The sequence below is a fragment of the Dama dama genome, chromosome 18 (genome assembly GCF_033118175.1).
Source record: "Dama dama isolate Ldn47 chromosome 18, ASM3311817v1, whole genome shotgun sequence".
Classification (NCBI taxonomy): domain Eukaryota; kingdom Metazoa; phylum Chordata; class Mammalia; order Artiodactyla; family Cervidae; genus Dama; species Dama dama.
In genome coordinates, this window is record NC_083698.1 from 25,524,326 (window position 1) to 25,543,148 (window position 18,823).

An 18,823-nucleotide genomic window follows, 5' to 3' on the forward strand; every position below is an offset into this window, starting at 1 on the left:
TTGTTTCCCCATCTATTTGCCATGAAGTGATAGGACCGGATGCCATGATCTTAGTTTTTTGAATATTGAGTTTTAAACCAGTGTTTTCACTCTCCTCTTTCACTTTCATCAAGAGGCTCTTCAGTTCCTCTTAAGTTTCTGCTATAAGGGTGGTGTCATCTGCACATCTGAGGTTATTGATATTTCTCCTGGTAATCTTATTCCAGCTTTTGCTTCATCCAGCCTGGCATTTCGTATGATGTACTCTGCATATAAGTTAAATAAGCAGGGTGACAATATACAGCCTTGACGTACTCCTTCCCCAATTTGCAACCAGTCTGTTGTTCCATGTCCAGTTCTAACTGTTGCTTCTTGATCTGCATACAGATTTCTCAGAAGGCAGGTAAGGTGGTCTGGTATTCCCATCACTTTCAGAATTTTCCACAGTTTGTTGTGATCCACACAGTCAAAGACTTTGGGGTAGTCAATAAAGCAGAGGTTGATGTTTTTTTGAAATAGCCTTGCTTTTTCAGTGATCCAACAGATGTTGGCAATTTGATCTCTGATTCCTCTGCCTTTTCTAAATCCAGCTTGAACATCTGAAATTTCTAGGTTCACCTGCTGTTGAAGCCTCACTTCGAGAATTTTGAGCATTACTTTGCTAGTGTGTGAGATGAGTGCAATTGTGCAGTAGTTTGAGCATTCTTTGGCATTGCCTTTCTTTGGGACTGGAATGAAAACTGACCTTTTCCAGTCCTGTGGCCACTGCTGAGTTTTCCAAATTTGCTGGCATATTGAGTGCAGCACTTTCACAGCATCATCTTTTAGAAATAGCTCACCTCCACCAGCTTTGTTTGTAATTAGGTCCTTTCATTCACAGGAGTTCAGGTAAGGGAAGGCTTTTCTGGGGAGATAAGCTTTGGGCAGAGTTCTGAAGGGTGAAATGGATATACTACTTTTTTGCTCTTGATAAATGGTGAACCAGCAAGAGCCACTATCTCCCTTCCATGAACTTACTAAATATGTGACTTTTTAATGAGGTGAGTGGGAAAAAATCCAGAAATATGCTGTCTGTAAAAGCCATACTTAAAAGGAAACAAAGGGTAATACTAAAGAGATAGGTCACTGTCTATCAGAGTAGTTGAGAAAATCAATAAAGGAATCAGGAAGAATAAGACAATTAGATTTATCACTGGTACTGAAAGTGAATTTGTAATTTAAAAAACTCCAAACAGACAAAACTCTAGGATTGGACAGCTTCACAGGTGAATTCTAACAAACATATGAAGATGATCTAATATTGTTCCTTCTCAAACTATTTCAAAAAATTGAAGAAGACAAAACATTCCCAATTTAATTCTATAAGACCACTAGAATCTGATATCAAAACCAAAGACACTTCTAAACATAACTATAGGAAAATATATTTGATGAATATAGATGCAAAAATTCTCAACAAATATTATCAAACTGAATCTAACAATACGTAAAAACAGTCCTGTACCTTTTTATCAAAGTACAGGATGATCAAATTGGATTTATCTCAAGAGACACAAGGGTGGTTTAATATTCGCAAACCAATCAGTGTGATACACCATCTTAACAAAAGGAAGGACATAAATCACATGATCATTTCAATACACACAGAAAAAGCATTTGACAAAATTCAGCATCCATTAATGATAAAAATTTTCATTCTATAAAAAATTGCTATAGAAGGAACATATCTCAACATAATAAAGGCTATTATGGATAACCCACAGATAGCATCATACTCTACAGTGAAAAATTGAAAACTTTTACTCTAAAATCAGGAACAAGACAGGGATTCCCCCCTTTACTACTTCAACTTAAATGCAGTATTGGAACTCCCAGACAATCAGACAAGAAAAGAAAGCCATCCAAATTGGAAGGGAAGAAGTAAAACAGTCACTATTTGTAGGTGACATGATACTTTCCATAGAAAACCCTAAAAGTCTCCACAAAAGAATAATAGCAAAATAAGAAATAATAGCAAAACTAAACAAAGATAGTGGCATCTGGTCCCATCACTTCATGGCAGATGGAAAAACAGTGGAAACAGTGACAGACTTTATTTTCTTGGGCTCCAAAATCACTGCAGATGGTGACTGCAGCCATGAAATTAAAAGGCGCTTGCTCCTCACAAGAAAAGCTATGACAAGCTTAGGCAGAGTATTAAAAAGCAGAGACATTACTTTGCCAACAAAGGTCCGTCTAGTCAAAGCTATTTGGTTTTTCCAGTAGTCATGTATGGATGTGAGAGTTGGACCATAAAGAAGGCTGAGCACTGAAATATTTATGCTTTCAAACTCTGGTGCTGGAGAAGACTCTTGAGAGTCCCTTGGACTGCAAGGAGATCAAACAAATCCTAAAGGAAATCAATTCTGAATATTCATTGGAAGGACTGATGCTGAAGCTGAAACTCCAATACTTTGGTCACCTGATGGGAAGAACTGACTCACTGGAAAAGACCCTGATGCTGGGAAAGATTGAAGACAGGAGGAGAAGGGGACAACAGAGGATGAGATGGTTGGATGGCATCACCGACTCAATGGACATGAGTTTGAGCAAGCTCCAGAGATGGTGATGGACTGGGAAACCTGGTGTGCTGCAGTCCATGGAGTCACAAAGAGTTGGACACGACTGAGCAACTAAGCACATAGCTCCCAACTATAGTATCTATCCAGATCATAATTATATGACTATTAATTTTTGACAATCAGAATCACATCTATTTCCGAGATGATAAATATTAAAGGTACTGTTACATGAGGATGAAACTCACTTTGTAATATAATAAAAAATTAAAAATTTGAAGTGTACCAAATTGCAAAGTTTAGAATACTGATTTTAACTGGAATTCTCCCCCAATTTTTATTTTCATAGCCCTATAGCCAAAAATAGCATTTTTGTTTGCAACTAAGATTTCTGCTAAAAGTTTCTAGTGTTATAAATACCTTGTATATACATAGTTTGGTAAACATAGTATAGGTTAGCCAAGGATATACAATTTGAAATACAAAATCAGTATTAAATGGTCTTCTTCAGTCTATTATCACGTTCATTTTCATTTTGAAAAACTGTACTATAATAATAATGCTTTATTTGAAATTAGACCCAAAATGATAATTTATTTATATCCTTAGCCATCTAATCATTGCTTTGGAAAGGATGATCTTAACTACTAGTTCTCAAACTTCATTGTGCATCAGAATCACTGGAAGGGCTTTTATAATTCAGATTCCCCCCAGAGATTTTCATTTAACAGTTCTGACCCAATAAACTGTATTTCTAAACAAGTAACTGGATGATCCTGATGCTCTATAATCTGCTAAAAATAGAATAAATCATGGATCAATCAATCCAGTTTGAAGGGAAGAGTTAAAGAAGAAATGATTTCAGTCAAAGCAAAGCCAACAATTCTAGGGTTTTTATGGGAGTTGTTTTGTTTTCATTTGGAACAGTCTCCCTGGAATTTCATTGCTCATGTGTTTATGCAGACCCTTTCCCTCCAGGGAATTTTCCCTCATCTGAAGATCTTCTGGTAATCAGTTAGGTTGTTATAGTACAGAGGAATGACCTGTAAATCGATTATCCATCATTAGTAAGAGGGCTTCCTGGTGGCTCAGTGTAAAGGAGCTGCCTGCCAGTGCAGAAGACACGCGTTCGATCCCTGGGTCAGGAAGGTCTCCTGGAACAGGAAATGGCAACCACTGCCGTATTCTTGCCTGGGAAATCCCACGGACAGAGGAGGCTGGCAGGCTACAGTCCATAGGGTTGCAAAAGAGTCAGACATGACTTAGCGACTAAACAGCAACAAAGTTAATAAGCATTTTTCATGTTTTTCCAAGAGACAGACATTTCAGAAAAATAAGCTACTTAGTTCAAAATAAAAATGAGTACATTGCACTATCCCTCTTCTTGCTGCTCCTCTGGGGTCCAGGAATCAAGTCAGTTGCCTGCAGGTAAGTGTGTGTATCTTCATCGCTGTGACAATACTTTGAGAAGTGTGAGGTTGGGAGAAACATCAACATGAGTGAGAAAGAGTACATGGGGGAGTAAAAGCTTTGGGTGAGTAATTGTAGCTTCTTGTAAAGCACTATTGAGTATTTCAGGCAAACGAGTTTTAAATCTTACTGCATCTAGATTCTAGAACCATGGGATTTGGTTGTACATGAGAAGTCTGTGCTTTATTATAGATGAACAGAGGATGTATTATGGTGGAAGAATAGATCAGGTTATAGCACCTTCTTTGCTTTTTTTCCAGTGGAGTTTTCTGTAGTCATTTTATTTGTGGAAATATTTTGATGCCATATAGATTTTTTAAGCTACAATTTAAAATTTTAAATAAAATTGAATTTAAATGTTTGATTAAATTTTTTTTCATCTTCCTATATATCTTTTAAAAGAATTGGAATTATCATAATTACTTTTGAATGACAGTTTACATTAGGATTCAATGCCTATTTTAATATTTTGCCCTATTCTTTTTTACATATTAAGTAAATGTAATATTTAGATCAGTTTCCAAAATGTTTATTAAACTGAATTAAAATTTTAAAACTACCCATCTATTCTAGCCTTACATTTGTATTAACTTGTTATAGTTCTTATAATATGAAAGGTAGTATCTTTTTTTCCTGGTCAGTAAAATTGGTTTTGCAAACACCCAGAAGGACACTTAGTCATATTTCTTTACCGACTTTATTGAGATGGTGTGAGAAGAATTACTTCGATATTCTTGATATTTAAGTTCTTAGACAATAGAGGTAATCAATATACTTGGTGGTGATTTTAATGATGCTGTTTTCCCCCCAGAAACAAGTGGCATCTATTTTATATAAGGGTCCTGTGTCTTTTTGCTCTAAACTAAGTTTTCACTATCAAGAGTTGACAGACAAGTCTGCTAATGACAAGACATGCTGGAAGAATGCATGGATGAAATATAAATAATCCTGAAATTATATAACTTGATCAGAGTGAAGAAGATCCATTATTTGGTGGATTGCCCTATCTGGGGACCTCTGAGAATGGATAATTATTTTTTTGAGTTTCACTTTATTTTATTTTGTATGATTATAAAAGCTTGGTGAATATTTTTGTAAATTGTAGTTTGAGGGAATAATGTAAATGTATAACGACAAGAGATTTATATTATGTCAATACAGGTGGTCCCCAATGTTAGTGGTTCAGTTACCGAATCAGGTTCATCCTGCTGACACACAGCAAGCCAAAACGCTGAACCCCTGGAGATTTTCAGCAGAGAGAGGACTTATTGGAAAGGCAGCCCAGTAAGAAGACAAAAGAACAAATCTCACAGACCAAGGGCTAGGGGTACTGATGGGATAAAGAAAAGCAGGGGCGTCTGAGGCATGGGGAGCTTGGGAAGCCTGGGGAAAGGTGATTGGAAAAAGGTGCAATACTTGTCTTTAGGTGCAGGTGCAACTAAGCTAAAGGCTCCTACACGTTCAAAAGGTCACTTGGTGAACACTCGGCATGCCCATTTGAAGAGTCTATGGTCCTACCCAGTCTTAACCAACTCAGCTCAAATTATATGCAACTGACTCCAGGCTTTTGGAAAACTTCTTGGGCAAACATCTTACTGTTTAGGCCATGTGCTCTTGGAGGACATGCAAATATTAAAACAACCTTGATTAGTCCAGGCAGGTGAAATAGATTTGACTAATCACTATGCATGGTTTCAGTTCCATTTACCAGTTTTCAACTGTACCATGGTGAGAAAAAGACAAGCATTTAGTAGAAACCATAGTTGACGTTTTGGTCTTTTCTGTGCTAGTGATAGGCCTTTTGATATTTTCTGAAGATGCTGGTCAGCAGTCATGAGCCACAGTTCCTAGTCAGCCACACTGTTCGCTGGGTAAATAACCAATATCTTAAAAACATTCAGTTTTCACTTTCAGCACAGTATTCAGTCAATTACACGAGATATTCAATACTCCATGTAAAATATGCTTTGTACTAGATGCTTTTGTCCAACTGTAGATTTCCGTAAGTGTTCTGAGCCTGTTTAAAGTAGGCTAGGATAAGTTATGATGTTTGGTGGGTTAAGTGTACATTAAACTCGTTTTGACTTAATGATATTTTTCATGCAGGGGTTTATTCAGAAGTAACCACAACTGTAGTCAGGGAAATTCTGTACTAGGATTTTTTTTAAAGAGAAAGTATGTGTTTTTTAAAAATACATTTATTTATTTATTTGGCTATACCTGGTCTTAGTTGTGGCATGTGGTATCTAGTTCCCTGACCAAGGGTTAAACCCAGGTCCTCTACATTGGGAGTGTGGAGTCTTAACCACTGGGCCTCCAGGGACGTCTCTGTACTAGAATTTTTGTCATCTCTCTTATATGTTTATCACTAGTTTTATGTATTCGGTTTAAAATCACTCTGAGACAATTGAATGATTCTATTTTTCATAAGTAGATAATACCAAAGTTTCTTCTGAATGTCTCAGATACTTATTTGCATTATAAGGGATGAAATGGTAGGCTTGAGAACATGAATGCTGGTCCTGCTAGGCTAGACTACCTGTTAGAAACTAAGCAAGTCTCTTTTGTCATAACTCCGTTAGTGAATGCTTTTTGCATCCTTCATAGCCCTAAAAAGTTTCTTTACTTTCTTCATGTGTGAATTAGGCAGACCATTTGTACTAGATCAACTTTTTTTTTCCTTCCAGTTTTACTGAGATATAATTGACATACAGCACTGTATGTTTAAGGTGTAGGGCATCATGTCTTGGCTTACATACAGCATTAATGATTACCACAAGTTTAGTGATTCATCTGATACATCATCTACTATAGATACAAGATAAAGTGAAAAGAAAAACATTTTTTTCTCGTGATAAGAACTCTTGGAATTTACTCTCTTCACAACTTTTTTTTATAATAGACAACAGTGTTAATTATATTAATCATATATTAACTAATTATGTATTATGTAATATAATGATTATGTTGTACATTACATGCATATTCTTTTATCTTATAACTAGAAGTTTGTACCTTTGACCACCTTCATCCAATTCCTTTCCCCTTACCCCTCTACTCTGGTAATCATAAATTTGATTTTTTTTTTAATGAGTTTGTCTTCAGAGTATGACTGACCTACAGCACTGTGTTAGTTCCTGGTCCACAGCATAATGACTTGAGATACTTCCACACATTACAAAATGATAGTGATGATAAATCCAGTTACCGTCTGTCACCATACACCATATTTTTTTCCTTAATTTTTGTTTTAACACAAGAAGTCATTATTCAAAAGAAATCATTTCAAAGTAAGCTGATGAAAATTAGGCTGCTCTGGTTCAGGGAAGAACCTCTTCTGGAGAACACTATGAGTCAGCTCCCAGGTACCCTGGCATCCTGGGGGACAGAGAGTTTGGACATCATTATAGATGTCCTCCCAGGTCTAAAATGCTGTGATTGGTTACATAATCTCTAAGTTGCCGGATCTACAGAATTTCCATTTCTGGAATTTTAAACACCAATTTCTTAATAGAGTGAAGGTTTACTTATAATAGCAGATGAAATTAAGTAGTTTTTCCCATTGACAGGAGCATAAGGTTTTCTTGTTTTGCTTAAGTCAAATGTAATTTGGAATAGCTCTTTTAAAAAATCTTGTAATTTATCTGTTCAAATATAATTGTGCAATGTGTGTGTGCTAAGTCGCTTCAGCCGTGTCTGACTCTTTGCGACCCCATGAACTGTAGCTCACCAGGCTCCTCTGTCTATGGGATTCTCCAGGCAAGAATATTGGAATGGGTTGCCATGCTCTCCTCCAGGGGATCTTCATGACCCGAGATCAAACCCAGGTCTCTGAGGTCTCCTGCACTAGCAGATGGGTTCTTGACCACTGTCGCCACCTGGGAATTGTGCAATAAGTAGAAGTTAATATATGAAAGAAGGAAAATTTAGTGCCGTTTTTTAACAGTGCCTATTTAACCTGCCTATTGATTTAACATGCTTCCTCCTTTTCATCAAAATTCTGTCTCCTTGTTCTTTTTCTAATGCCTCACACTCTGGTTGATGAACATTCCTCCTTCATTTGATTGTCCTGAGACCCTTGAAACACTCTGCTGTTTCCCTTTCTTTCTGTGCTGCTACCAGTGCCTTAGGAATTTTATTTTTCTTGCCGATCTAGTTTAGGAAAAGGAGACTATCTCCCAGACCATTGGATTTTCACTTTGGGATTTGCCCTTGGGAGTTGCTGGAAGTTAGCAAGCCAATTTATGATGTAGAATTTATTCCTCATGTAGAAAAGATGTTGTATGGATGCACCAGAAACTATAGAATTTTTAGTACTAAATTCTGTAGCTCATTTACTTTACATGTGAGTTCCACAATATGTGTTGGTCTGGGAATGTATCAACTATTATAAATACTATTTCTATAGAAAAGTGAAGTCTGTATTTCAGGCAATCAGTGTAGAGATGAATGCTGAACATTCATCTGGGGACTGACTGTTTATATTTATTGAACCACAGGTGCTTACAGGCAGTAGTGCTGCACCATCCGTAAGAAAAGTACCTACACAGGAAAAGTACCAACATGTTCTTTTCCTTTTGCAGGTGAATTGAATTTCGCCTGAAAAGCTGAAATGGAGCATTTTTAGGTCTAAGTTGTATATAAATGTATGTGTGTGTGTGTGTGTGCGTATTCACACACACACACACACACACACATATATATTCATATATACACACACTTTAAAAAATTTAGATAGAAACTGAATAGGATATAATAGATAGGTAGTACTAAGATTGCATTAAGATTTGTGAAGCGGACAGTTGCCTTACATTAAATATCAAGTAAAAAAATCAAGCTAGTCCTTCATAAACATTTTTTTCTGTGCTTGTTTTCTGAAACTACCTCTACTAAATCTCCTGTCAGTCTTGAAACTAGAAGGCAGAAAAGCTTCTAGTGCTACAGCCAACTGCAGTGTAGCCAGAGAAACAGGCAACAAAAATAGAACACCAGGATTGCTGTGCGTGGGTGAGGCAGAAACCACATTATGAGCAAAAGCTTCCAGTATTATTTTAGAACCAATACAGAGCTCTGCACTTCTCTCCTCTCTCTTCCAAAAACACATACTACAAAAATAAAATGAAATGAAATGTATGTGCATTTGCCCTCTTAGAATTATGATTCTTGATTCCGCCACCCCCCCACCCCCCCTGCTTTCTTTGGAAGCAAATCGCCAGTATGGAGACAGTGTGTAAAGCAAGCTTGGAGGGAGGAAAGAGTTAATGGCTTTTAAGGCCCTGCAATAGAGAATTATGGTTTGAAAGATAGAGGCTGGACAGCTGGGTTTGCTGGGGTATTTTTAAATGCATTAATGCAGGCTCCAATCACTCGGCCATGCTTGACCTATTTTTGGCTCAGGCCGACCATTGTTCTATTTCTGTGCCTGTGGGCCATGCTGTTGTTGATTCATATGCAAATAGATTATCACTAGCTTTAGCCAAGTTGAGCTGAGAGAGACCGGAGAGGAGGAAGAGACACACACAGATAGCAGAAGGGCACCGGCCGAAGCCACTGGCAGGACTGACTGACGGTTCCTACAAGGAAACTCTAGCAGCCTGAGGAACTATAAGCCAGGTTTAATTGGTTTCTTTTTCTCGTGGGTAGAGTTAATATTTTTCTACTTACTCTGACAAAGCAGTAACCCTGAAGCACACTCCTAGTTCCCACCTGCTTTTAGTTTCCGGGATAGCCTAAACTCCAGAGAGCCCTAGCATCCACGGGCTGCTTTCTGCTTTGTACACAGGTTGGTAACATAGGAAAAGTGCCCAGGTCTTCTGAAAAGTGCGTGTCCCTCTGAACAGAAAGCAAATCATTGTTGAAGTTGATCCTCTGCCGCTTTTCCTTGGGGAGGAGGGAGGACCAGCCAGGGTAGCTCCTGGGGCCCGTGCACTCAACAGCGATGAATCTTTCATGTAGCTGAAGTAAGAGTGATTGGAATATGCTGCAGACAATTTACGAGACTGACTCGTGTTTTTCTTCAGATGGGGTGGCTGGACGAGAGCAGCTCTTGGCTCAGCAGAGAATGCACAGTATGATCAGCTCAGGTAAGATCTTTCTTCATCACTGAGCCGTTTTCTGTGTGAAAGGGGGGCTGACTTGGGAAATGCAGCTCAGGGAAGCGCCTCTCCTAAGGGTCTGCTGCTTTTTGGTGTTGATGTTGCTGTTTTCTTGGTGCATCTGGAAGGTTTAACTTAGATCTCTTCCATCGCTGTTTCCGTGCATATTCAGTGCTCAGGGACAGGCTGCTTCTGAATGAAATCGCCAAGCTTCTGGTGAAGGATGGGACTGAGATAAGTAAAATGTAGTTGGGGGTGTTTTGGAACTGACTGACTGTGCAGCTAGAAAGAGGAGATGTGTACTGACTGTATGTGTGTTCTAGTGGGACTTTAAAAATCAGGTAAGTTCATACTGGGGCTGCAGCTTCCCTTGCAGCCGTCTCTAGCCAGATGATTTTATATTTACAGTGTGCCTACAGAATCACATCTATTTATAGACCTACCTTTTGAAATGTGTTTGCTACAAGAGTTGTGAAGGTAGTTTTAATTTGGCTTTTTTTTTTCCCCTCAGCCCGAAATGAAACTTCTTAAGGATGAAATAAATTTATTATTAGCAGATGGTTATTTTAATCATCTTCAAAGCTTTTGGGGAGTCTAGCATTGTCAGGCAGATGCAATGGCATAACACACATATAAAGATGTTATATGCAGGTGCAATATTTTAAAGGATAACAGAAACAGACTCCAATTTCTAGTTTCTCTGTTGAATATGCTTGTGCCTTCAAGAAGCTGAGCTGATGGGAGATGAAGCTTGTCAGCTTTATCAGTTTCTGTTTGTTAAAAGCACAGACTCCTCTCTGGGCAATAGCACGGTACTTGGGTACTTGTAATTGTTGCTTTTCATATTTATCCCTTACAGCTAGTTCTTAAAGCTTGAGGGACTTTTTGTCTTGGTTCTCTTCGGAATGCTTCAGTCTAAATTGGCTTAAAGTTCTCCCTCACTCTTCTGTGTTTCTGTGTGGGCTTAATCATAATTATAGATCACCACCTAGATTTCCATATTAAGAATGTGGCATAAAGCAGCTTTTACTTGGTAGAACTAGATGGGAAAGAAAGATTCCACAGGTTGGCTTGATATCTGTTTTAGCATTGAACGCCTTCTCATCTCTGGATCTGTGTTTGAAGCAAGTTTTCTTTGAAGCTCGGTTATTTGTAATGATTTTAGGATCCTTCTGTTCCAGAGTAAAATATCCATTTTGGGTCATTTTGGTATGTTCACACTTAAGTGACAGGACTTATATTAATTCGTAGTGCCTGCTCATTAAAAACAAACATACCAGAATTTCTGTCAGCTGCAAAGCTAACTGAAGCATGAGGAGGGGTCAGCCTGTATGTCTCTGATGGAACCTGGTCACTTAGCATTTTATTTGTAAATATCTACCAACTCTATTTAAATTACTATTTTAGATGTCTGTTCAGTACTACACTTTGTCCTTTTAGTCCTTATCTCCGTGTTACAAGTTTACTATTTCTTTCATGTGGTAGAAAACAAGCTGTGCCTTTCAAGCAGAGACTGTCTGCTAGCACTGAACCCTGCTACAGGTGTTTGCAAGCTTCACTTTTTCTCGATATCTGATAATTATACACAGATTTACTCCAATTTCAGTTGAGATTGTCATTTTCCTGACATTTCATGATTTTTTTTATACAAAGCAACAATATTTTCAAGCAGGGACCTGCTTGAGACTGTCTGTGCTGTTGTCAGTTTTACAGGAAGAAACATGTAAGCCCCAGTAAATGAAACGTGATGTCAATTGACATCCACTCCCAAACCTGTCTGGTATAAATAAGGAAACTCCAAGTTCTATTTATTTTTAAATTTGAAACATAAAAACATTTGCGTTCTTCCTACTGTGTCCTATAACTTTTGGTTTTGTTTATTAGCATATTATTATATGCCCTTAAATTTAATTTCCCTAGTGTTGTATACTGCTGAGGCAGTGACTCTCAAAGGTGGTGTCACTGAGTATTTTACAAAATGCTGGTGTCTGGGGTCCGCCTCTAGTGTTTCTATTTAAATGGTATGAGAAACAGCCTGGACACTGGGGTTTTTTAAATCCTGAGTGATTCTAATATGCAGCAAACTTCGGTTATCACTGATATAGGGGAAAGGGGAAGTGATAGTGATACTGGTGACCCATGTTGGTAGGCTTTGCCCTTTAATTGCTAAATTAGGGGTGTTTTTGTTTACATTTAGCTACAAATCTTGTTCAATTCCTCTTTGGACCAGTGGCATAGATGTGACTGCAAGGGTTAGAAGTTGATGGGAGTTTCTGGATCTGAAAGAGAAAAAGATACACTGTAGCAGTGCAAGGTGGAGGGAATACTTTTGGAGGAGCTGAGAGCTCTGTGTTCTAGCCAGAGCTCTGCTGCTAAGTTGTGGAACTGGTTTACTCACTTTAAACTGAAGAATAAAGATGTCCTCCTGCTTACCTCTTGGCATTCCTGTGAAGGTCAAAGGTAACACGTCATTAACGTGTGTTCTCACTATTTTTTATTAATACTTTTAGTGAATGAACTTGGGTTTCTGGTTCTTCAGTACCAAGATCTATCTCACTGAATGAGCCAGATAAGCTATAGATTGTACATCACATGGGCGAATGACTTTTTATTTTGATAAATTTTCCTTAGTTACCTTATAAATCAGGGTTTGGTTTTGTTTTCCTGGTCTGATAAGAATTAAATTCTCTCCTGGGGCAAATGGTGACTTTTAATCAGAGCAGCGCGCGCGCGCGTGTGTGTGTGTGTGTGTGTGTGTGCACGCGCGCACGCGCTATGAAATGTCTTATTACATAATATTCAAAGGCGAAGAAGTTGCAGAATTAACAGTGAAATCCCAGCAGCAGATTTCTTGAAATTAGCTGTTTGAAAAGCTGTGTTTTCTCATTAGTCATTGCTTTCCAGTTCCTATTTGTTTTTCTAGTTATATTGGATACTGTGCATTAATATCGATGACTTTACTTCAGAGCTTTTTATACACTATTGAATTACAAGTGCTTTTTATGGTTCCGTTTTTTCCTAATTCTGACCTAGCCACGCTAGACATCTAAGGCAGAATTAGGTTCTACAATGTAGTCTGCTAGTGTTTCTTTCTTTCTTTTTTCCAGTAAAAATGCTTTATAATGTTGGATCTTACAGTTCGGTATGAGTGACGCATCTTGCCAGGTCAGTCTCCACTTTTGTGGCTGTGTGGGCCAGTGTAAGTGATAAGTGGCAGAAGCTGAGGCACAGACAAGCTCTGACCCAGGTCACTCAGCAGTGGCTGGCAGAATTCGGGGTGTTGTCCCGTTGCCCGGCTTGTTGCTTAATATGTTGGACAGCAGAGCCATCCAGATGATATTGGAATGATTATTATGAAGGAATTTCCTAGAGTTTGTACAGCATCATTGTAAAACACGTTTACAATAAGGAAAACTCCTGTTTTCACTATGTATTCTTATTTTAGGGTATAAAAGAAAAACATTGAAATCTAAATTCTGAATTTCTTGTAAGGAAAATGTCTATTCCCCCTTTCAGAATCCTTTTATCTCCTTGGTGTGTATTGTCGAGGGAAAATGAACATTTTAGATTCAGTAGTCATTTATGTCTACTTGGAAAGCAGAATCTAATTATGAAAATGCAAGTCTGTGAAATGCCCCTGTCATGTCAAGAATCACTTCTGGCATTCCCCATAATTACTATTTTTGCCATTCTCTAACTCAGGTTATCTTTACTTACAAGGTTGTTATCAATTGAAATATTTGATAGGTAGCAATCAAAAAGCTGGTTATGAGTAGGCCCATTGAGAATGGGGACAAGAATGAGTATATTATTTTTCTGTGGGTAACACAGGTGGCATAATTGTTGTTATGTCCTTTAAGTAAGGAAATTCAATAAAATCCCTCAGAAGACTATAATAAGCCCAAACTCTGAATTCAAAAAGGTCATTTTTGAGATGAGAAATTTGAAGACGTACTCTATTATGTCTCACCGCTGATCGATAATGAAGGAATCCTAAAATAGTATAAACTGTCTACCCCTCCACCCACCCCACCCCCCATACACAACACTTAGCATTAGCTGGGCAAAGAAAATGATTTGACCTAATGCAACATATCTCAGAAACTGGCAGTCAAAGGAAAAATGGAAGCCGGGATCTTTGATCAGAACTGAGAGACTTAATAGGGCCTGAATTCTGTTCCTCCTTAGAATTTTACTGACAAGTTGACAACTTCCTGAAAATTTTCACTAATGTTCCCATAACTGGAGAGAAGCAAACTGAGTGGACATCCTCAGCTTTTGGTGGTGGTGGTGTTTTTTTCTTGTGACTGAGGCATAGTATAAAGGATTCTGGAAGAGAAACTGGTGAGATGGAGGTAGGTGAACAAATGCTCCCTCTCCAGAGAAATGAAGACTTCAGAGCAACACTGTAAATTGGAAACAAAAAGACCCATAGCTTTTTGCAGTGAAATACTCTTCCCCGAAATCTAATCTGATAGATCCCACTAAGAAAAAAGCATCAACTTCACTGAGACCATGAAATTGTGTACTAATTTATTCCTGCAAGTAGAGCACCTTAGTAAGAACATAAATTCCATAAAGCAGAAGCTCAAAGATAAGACGCTAAACCAATGATATGGGATGAAAAAGGATATTTTAAGTCTGGGAAAACAAATTTAGAATGAAAAAAAGCATGATAATTATAGAACAAAAATACTCATTAGAAATAGCAGGAAACAGAATAGATACCAGTGAAAATTTTTACCAACAAAGAGGAAAGGCTGGAGACAATCAGAGGGACTGAAAAAGGAAAATGGATTAAAGCAATTGGAGAGAAGTCAGTAATAAGACAGACAAAGACAGTGTACCAAAAGGGTTATTATGTCCCTGAAGTTGATATTCCAAAACATTGAAACAGAAGATCATTTTGTAAAAATAAAGAAAGATTATTTCACTGACAAGGAAAAAAAAAAAAAGAAATCTGCATATTGAAAGAATTCTCATCTTTTAGGAAAATTTGCTGCAAGTGCTCAGTGCAGAGTCATATCCTAACTGGGCTATTGAATTTCAAATGTTAAATAATTCTTCAGGGGTTCAGGCAAGTAAAGCAAAGATCTGCAGTGGGAGAGAGGGGGGTGGGGAGAGAATGTGTGAAACTCAAGAAGGCTTATCAAACTTACCCAGCACTCCATGCCAGAAGATAATGGAATAAAAGCTCAGAAGCTGTAAAAGAAGTGCAACCTAATGTTCCACTCCAGCGAGATGTTATTAAAATATAGAGAAAATACGTAGGCAAGTTAGACATCCTCAACCAAGGCCCAGACTGCTTGACAGGGAAGCCCACACAATGGGGAGGGAAAAAAAAGAACTTCAAACAAAAGCAAAAAGTGAAATGCAGTCAGAAGAGGAGGAGAAAGCATAGTTAGGTTAATGGGGCAAAAATTGAATTCTTTTAAATAAATGTGAGACTGTGGTTGTAGGACAAGAAGCAAATTTTATGAAGTAGGGCAATGTAAAAATATTCCTAAAGCTCTCATCAATGTGAGGCATTGGGGAGAGGTGAGATGCGGGGATGTGTGAAAGCACTAATATTGGCTCCTTTCTGAGCAGGGACAGACTCCCTGCTGTTTAAAATAGAAACACATGGTTTAAAAAAAGAGACTCCAAACACTGATTTCTTTTAAATAGTTTCTTCATTTAATCTTAGACATATCTTTTTGGAAATAGTACCTCATATAGAAAGGAAGCATTTATATTTATTGTCTTTTCAAATGTTTATTGTCTTTTCAAATGCAGTTTTTCGTTATTAAATTCATTTGAATTTATTTTTTTAATAAAAATAACTTTGGTGATATCTCATTTTATAAAAGTTTATTTTATCTATCTATCTCCCAGAATAATTCATATATAAATAGAAGAAAGTCAGGAAGAAATTGTACATGGTGGTGGTAGGGGGACTTTTGTTTTCATTGTCATGATTTTTGCCTTATATGAATTTTTATAAAATGCCCATATTTTCTAAAGTGTTTCTTACACACCCACACATGAAGCTACTATGCTGAAATACTAACACTGATTAACTGTAAATATTAGATATAGAAACTTGGTTAGTCTCCCACTGCACGTAACAGAAAATCCTATTCGAAGTAACAGTGACAAGATAATTTATCATTTAGTAAAATAGCGTGGTAATCAGTCATATCAATGGCAGTCAGATTGTTCATAGTTCTACCGGTACTGCTGGTCTTAGAGTTGGTATCATCATAAGTCTCTTTCCTCCAGTAGTCTAAAGTTGATTGTAGCAGTTCCAGACATTGTCTACATGCACAATAAATTCCAGAGACATAGATGAGACAACTTTGCCTCCTTAGATGTTTTCTTAGTTTTTCTGAGAGGTTCTCTAGCAAGTTTTCTTTAATAACTCACTGACCAAAAGAACATCACCTGCCCATGTGTTAGTGAGTCGTTGAAAAGAAGAATGAGACCGCTATGATAACTCCTTCAGACCATGACTGAGCCAGGGAAGGTGGAGCCTCCAACTAATAGTCTGACTTCCAGAAGAAAGAAGAAAGGGTAAGCAGAATGGATGATGTTAGCTGGACTCCACAGCATTTGCTGCTACAATGTTGGTTGGTGGTTGGAATTTTCTTCTTTATAGTTTTCTTTAGTTTGTAATTTCTCAAAATACAGATAAGTGAAGGAAGTGGACTATGTAATTTCTCTTTCAGTTGAATTGTGTTACTTCATTCTCATGAAAATATACATCCATTTAAACACTGATTTATTTATTTTTTTTTTTTTTACTATTATAGAACAGAAATCCTTTCTTAGTATTCTCTGTTGTTAGGAGTCCTAATATTAAAGCTTTTATTGGAAATTTGAGTAAAATACTCGTTTATTGTTGGCTTTGAGAGATACAGAAAGTATTGCAAGAAATTGTTAAAGAATGTGTAAACTTTTTCAGTACATTAAGGGAGGATTTTCTTTAAAATATTCAGAAAGCAATTTCTTTGCCAGTATGTTGCTATAGTCATTACATTTTCAGAGTAATGAACAATTTTAACAATCTGGGATGGAAACTTCATTTTAACATTTTTTTTTCCCTGAATTAGAATACTTTGAAAACAATTTAATTGCAATAAAAGTCCACGGAATGACTTTTAAAACAAGCCTTCTTTAGATGAAATTCGAAGATATTTTGGCATGTGTTTCAAAACAGTGTGTCAGTACCGTGGTCTATCCAGTTCTTAAAAGGAAGTTGCAGTACTAGCGGTTATTAGCTTGGGATGTGAAATGCCCTTTATATTGGGCAGTTCTCCCTTTTCTGATCTTGGGAGATTGACAATTGGGATATGAAAGGACAAGAAAATACCTTGTTCCCACTAATTCCATTTTTTTCCATTAAGTCAGTTGTACAAAACAAATGTAATTTAAACAAGTTGTTATTTTTTTTTTTTTTTAACAATACTAAACAATGTGTACTTTTAAGTGTTATCGGAGAACTTTATGTTCAGTGCTTGATGAATACAAAACTAAGTCAGTCTTACGTTTTATAAAAATATCAGTTCCATTCATTATATCCATGTTAAATTTTCCATAGTAAAAATAAGTGATGGGCCTTTTATATATGATGTTTTAAAAATACCCTATAATTAAATCCAATAAAAACTACATTTAAGGAAGAAGGAAATTTACCAAACCACAAACTATAATTAGTCATTTACTTATGATTAAACTCTTTGCATGTTGATAAGTCTGGAAATACCCCAGAACTTCACTTTCTTGTGTCTTCCCCTCATGTCTTCCCCTTCTTTCTCTACCACTTGTATTTGAAATGTTCAATTTGTAATTTATATTCAGTACCGACACAGTTGTCGCCATGTGAATGTCATTTTCAATTATTCAATGTAAGTTTTGGTGGGTGGCTAAGGAATGGCATTTCCAAGCTCAGTTAAAATATGATACTGTCATGTATTTTTTTTTCAAAATTTGAAATTAAAAACAAACAACAACAACAGAAAAAAAAAGAAAAACCCGGGAAAATTTCTCTGCATTTCCACTAAATTACATTGTGGCCTGGGAGTTCTTGCTATTGTAGAAACATGTTTACCCAGAAAGTTTTCATAGAACCCCACATAGGGTGAGCTAGAAAAGCTCTTCATGAATTGGACTCAATTTAAGTTGTATTTGTGATGTTGGTTTTTAAATCTGCTTATGGATAGAATTCAAGTATTATTTTGAGTCTGTGATTTTACATAAGGAGCTACTCATTTTTTATTAGTAATAAATATTATCTCTCTCAGCGTCTTTATTGTTTCTTTCTGCCCCATTCTACTTGAATATAGTTGGTAAATCTCAGATTAGAAGGTCAGTGATTGGACCTATATATGCTCATCTTTTTTTTTTTTTAAATCACTGTCATTCTTATTATTGATATAATGAGCTAATGTTTCAGAGCTTTTTCTATACCAGGCATTATTTTACCATTTAATCCTCTCCACAGCTTGAGAAGGGATACAGTACTTGCAGCGTATTTTACCAATGAGAACATTGTTTCAGGGAAATTTACTGATGGTCCTCATGGCTTGGAGCTGACAGAGTCAGCTATAAACTTGTTCTTGTTTACCATGTCCCTGCCACTCTTTCTCAAAGAGGAAAGTATTTAGCATGGTAGAATGGTTTTCATATCTGTTTGGTGCTAAAGATGTGGAATCGGCTATACTTATAAACACATATCTAGAT

General features: G+C 37.0%; 1 protein-coding gene across 8 annotated transcripts in view; it reads left to right on the top strand.

Moving 5' to 3' along the window:
• Positions 1–18,823, top strand: part of HDAC9 (histone deacetylase 9) — an 896,685-nt gene that overhangs the window by 341,658 nt on the left and 536,204 nt on the right. For 7 of the 8 annotated variants that reach the window (XR_009696639.1, XM_061165031.1, XM_061165032.1 and 4 more), the window contains exon 2: positions 10,028–10,090. Coding sequence is in view for 7 of the 8 variants with exons in the window: in XM_061165031.1 (XP_061021014.1) it covers positions 10,028–10,090 (63 nt within the window). In the remaining variant the exon portion in view is untranslated. Of the gene's footprint in view, positions 1–10,009; positions 10,091–18,823 lie in introns of those variants that run through there. The other variant, XM_061165037.1, reaches the window with a different exon arrangement.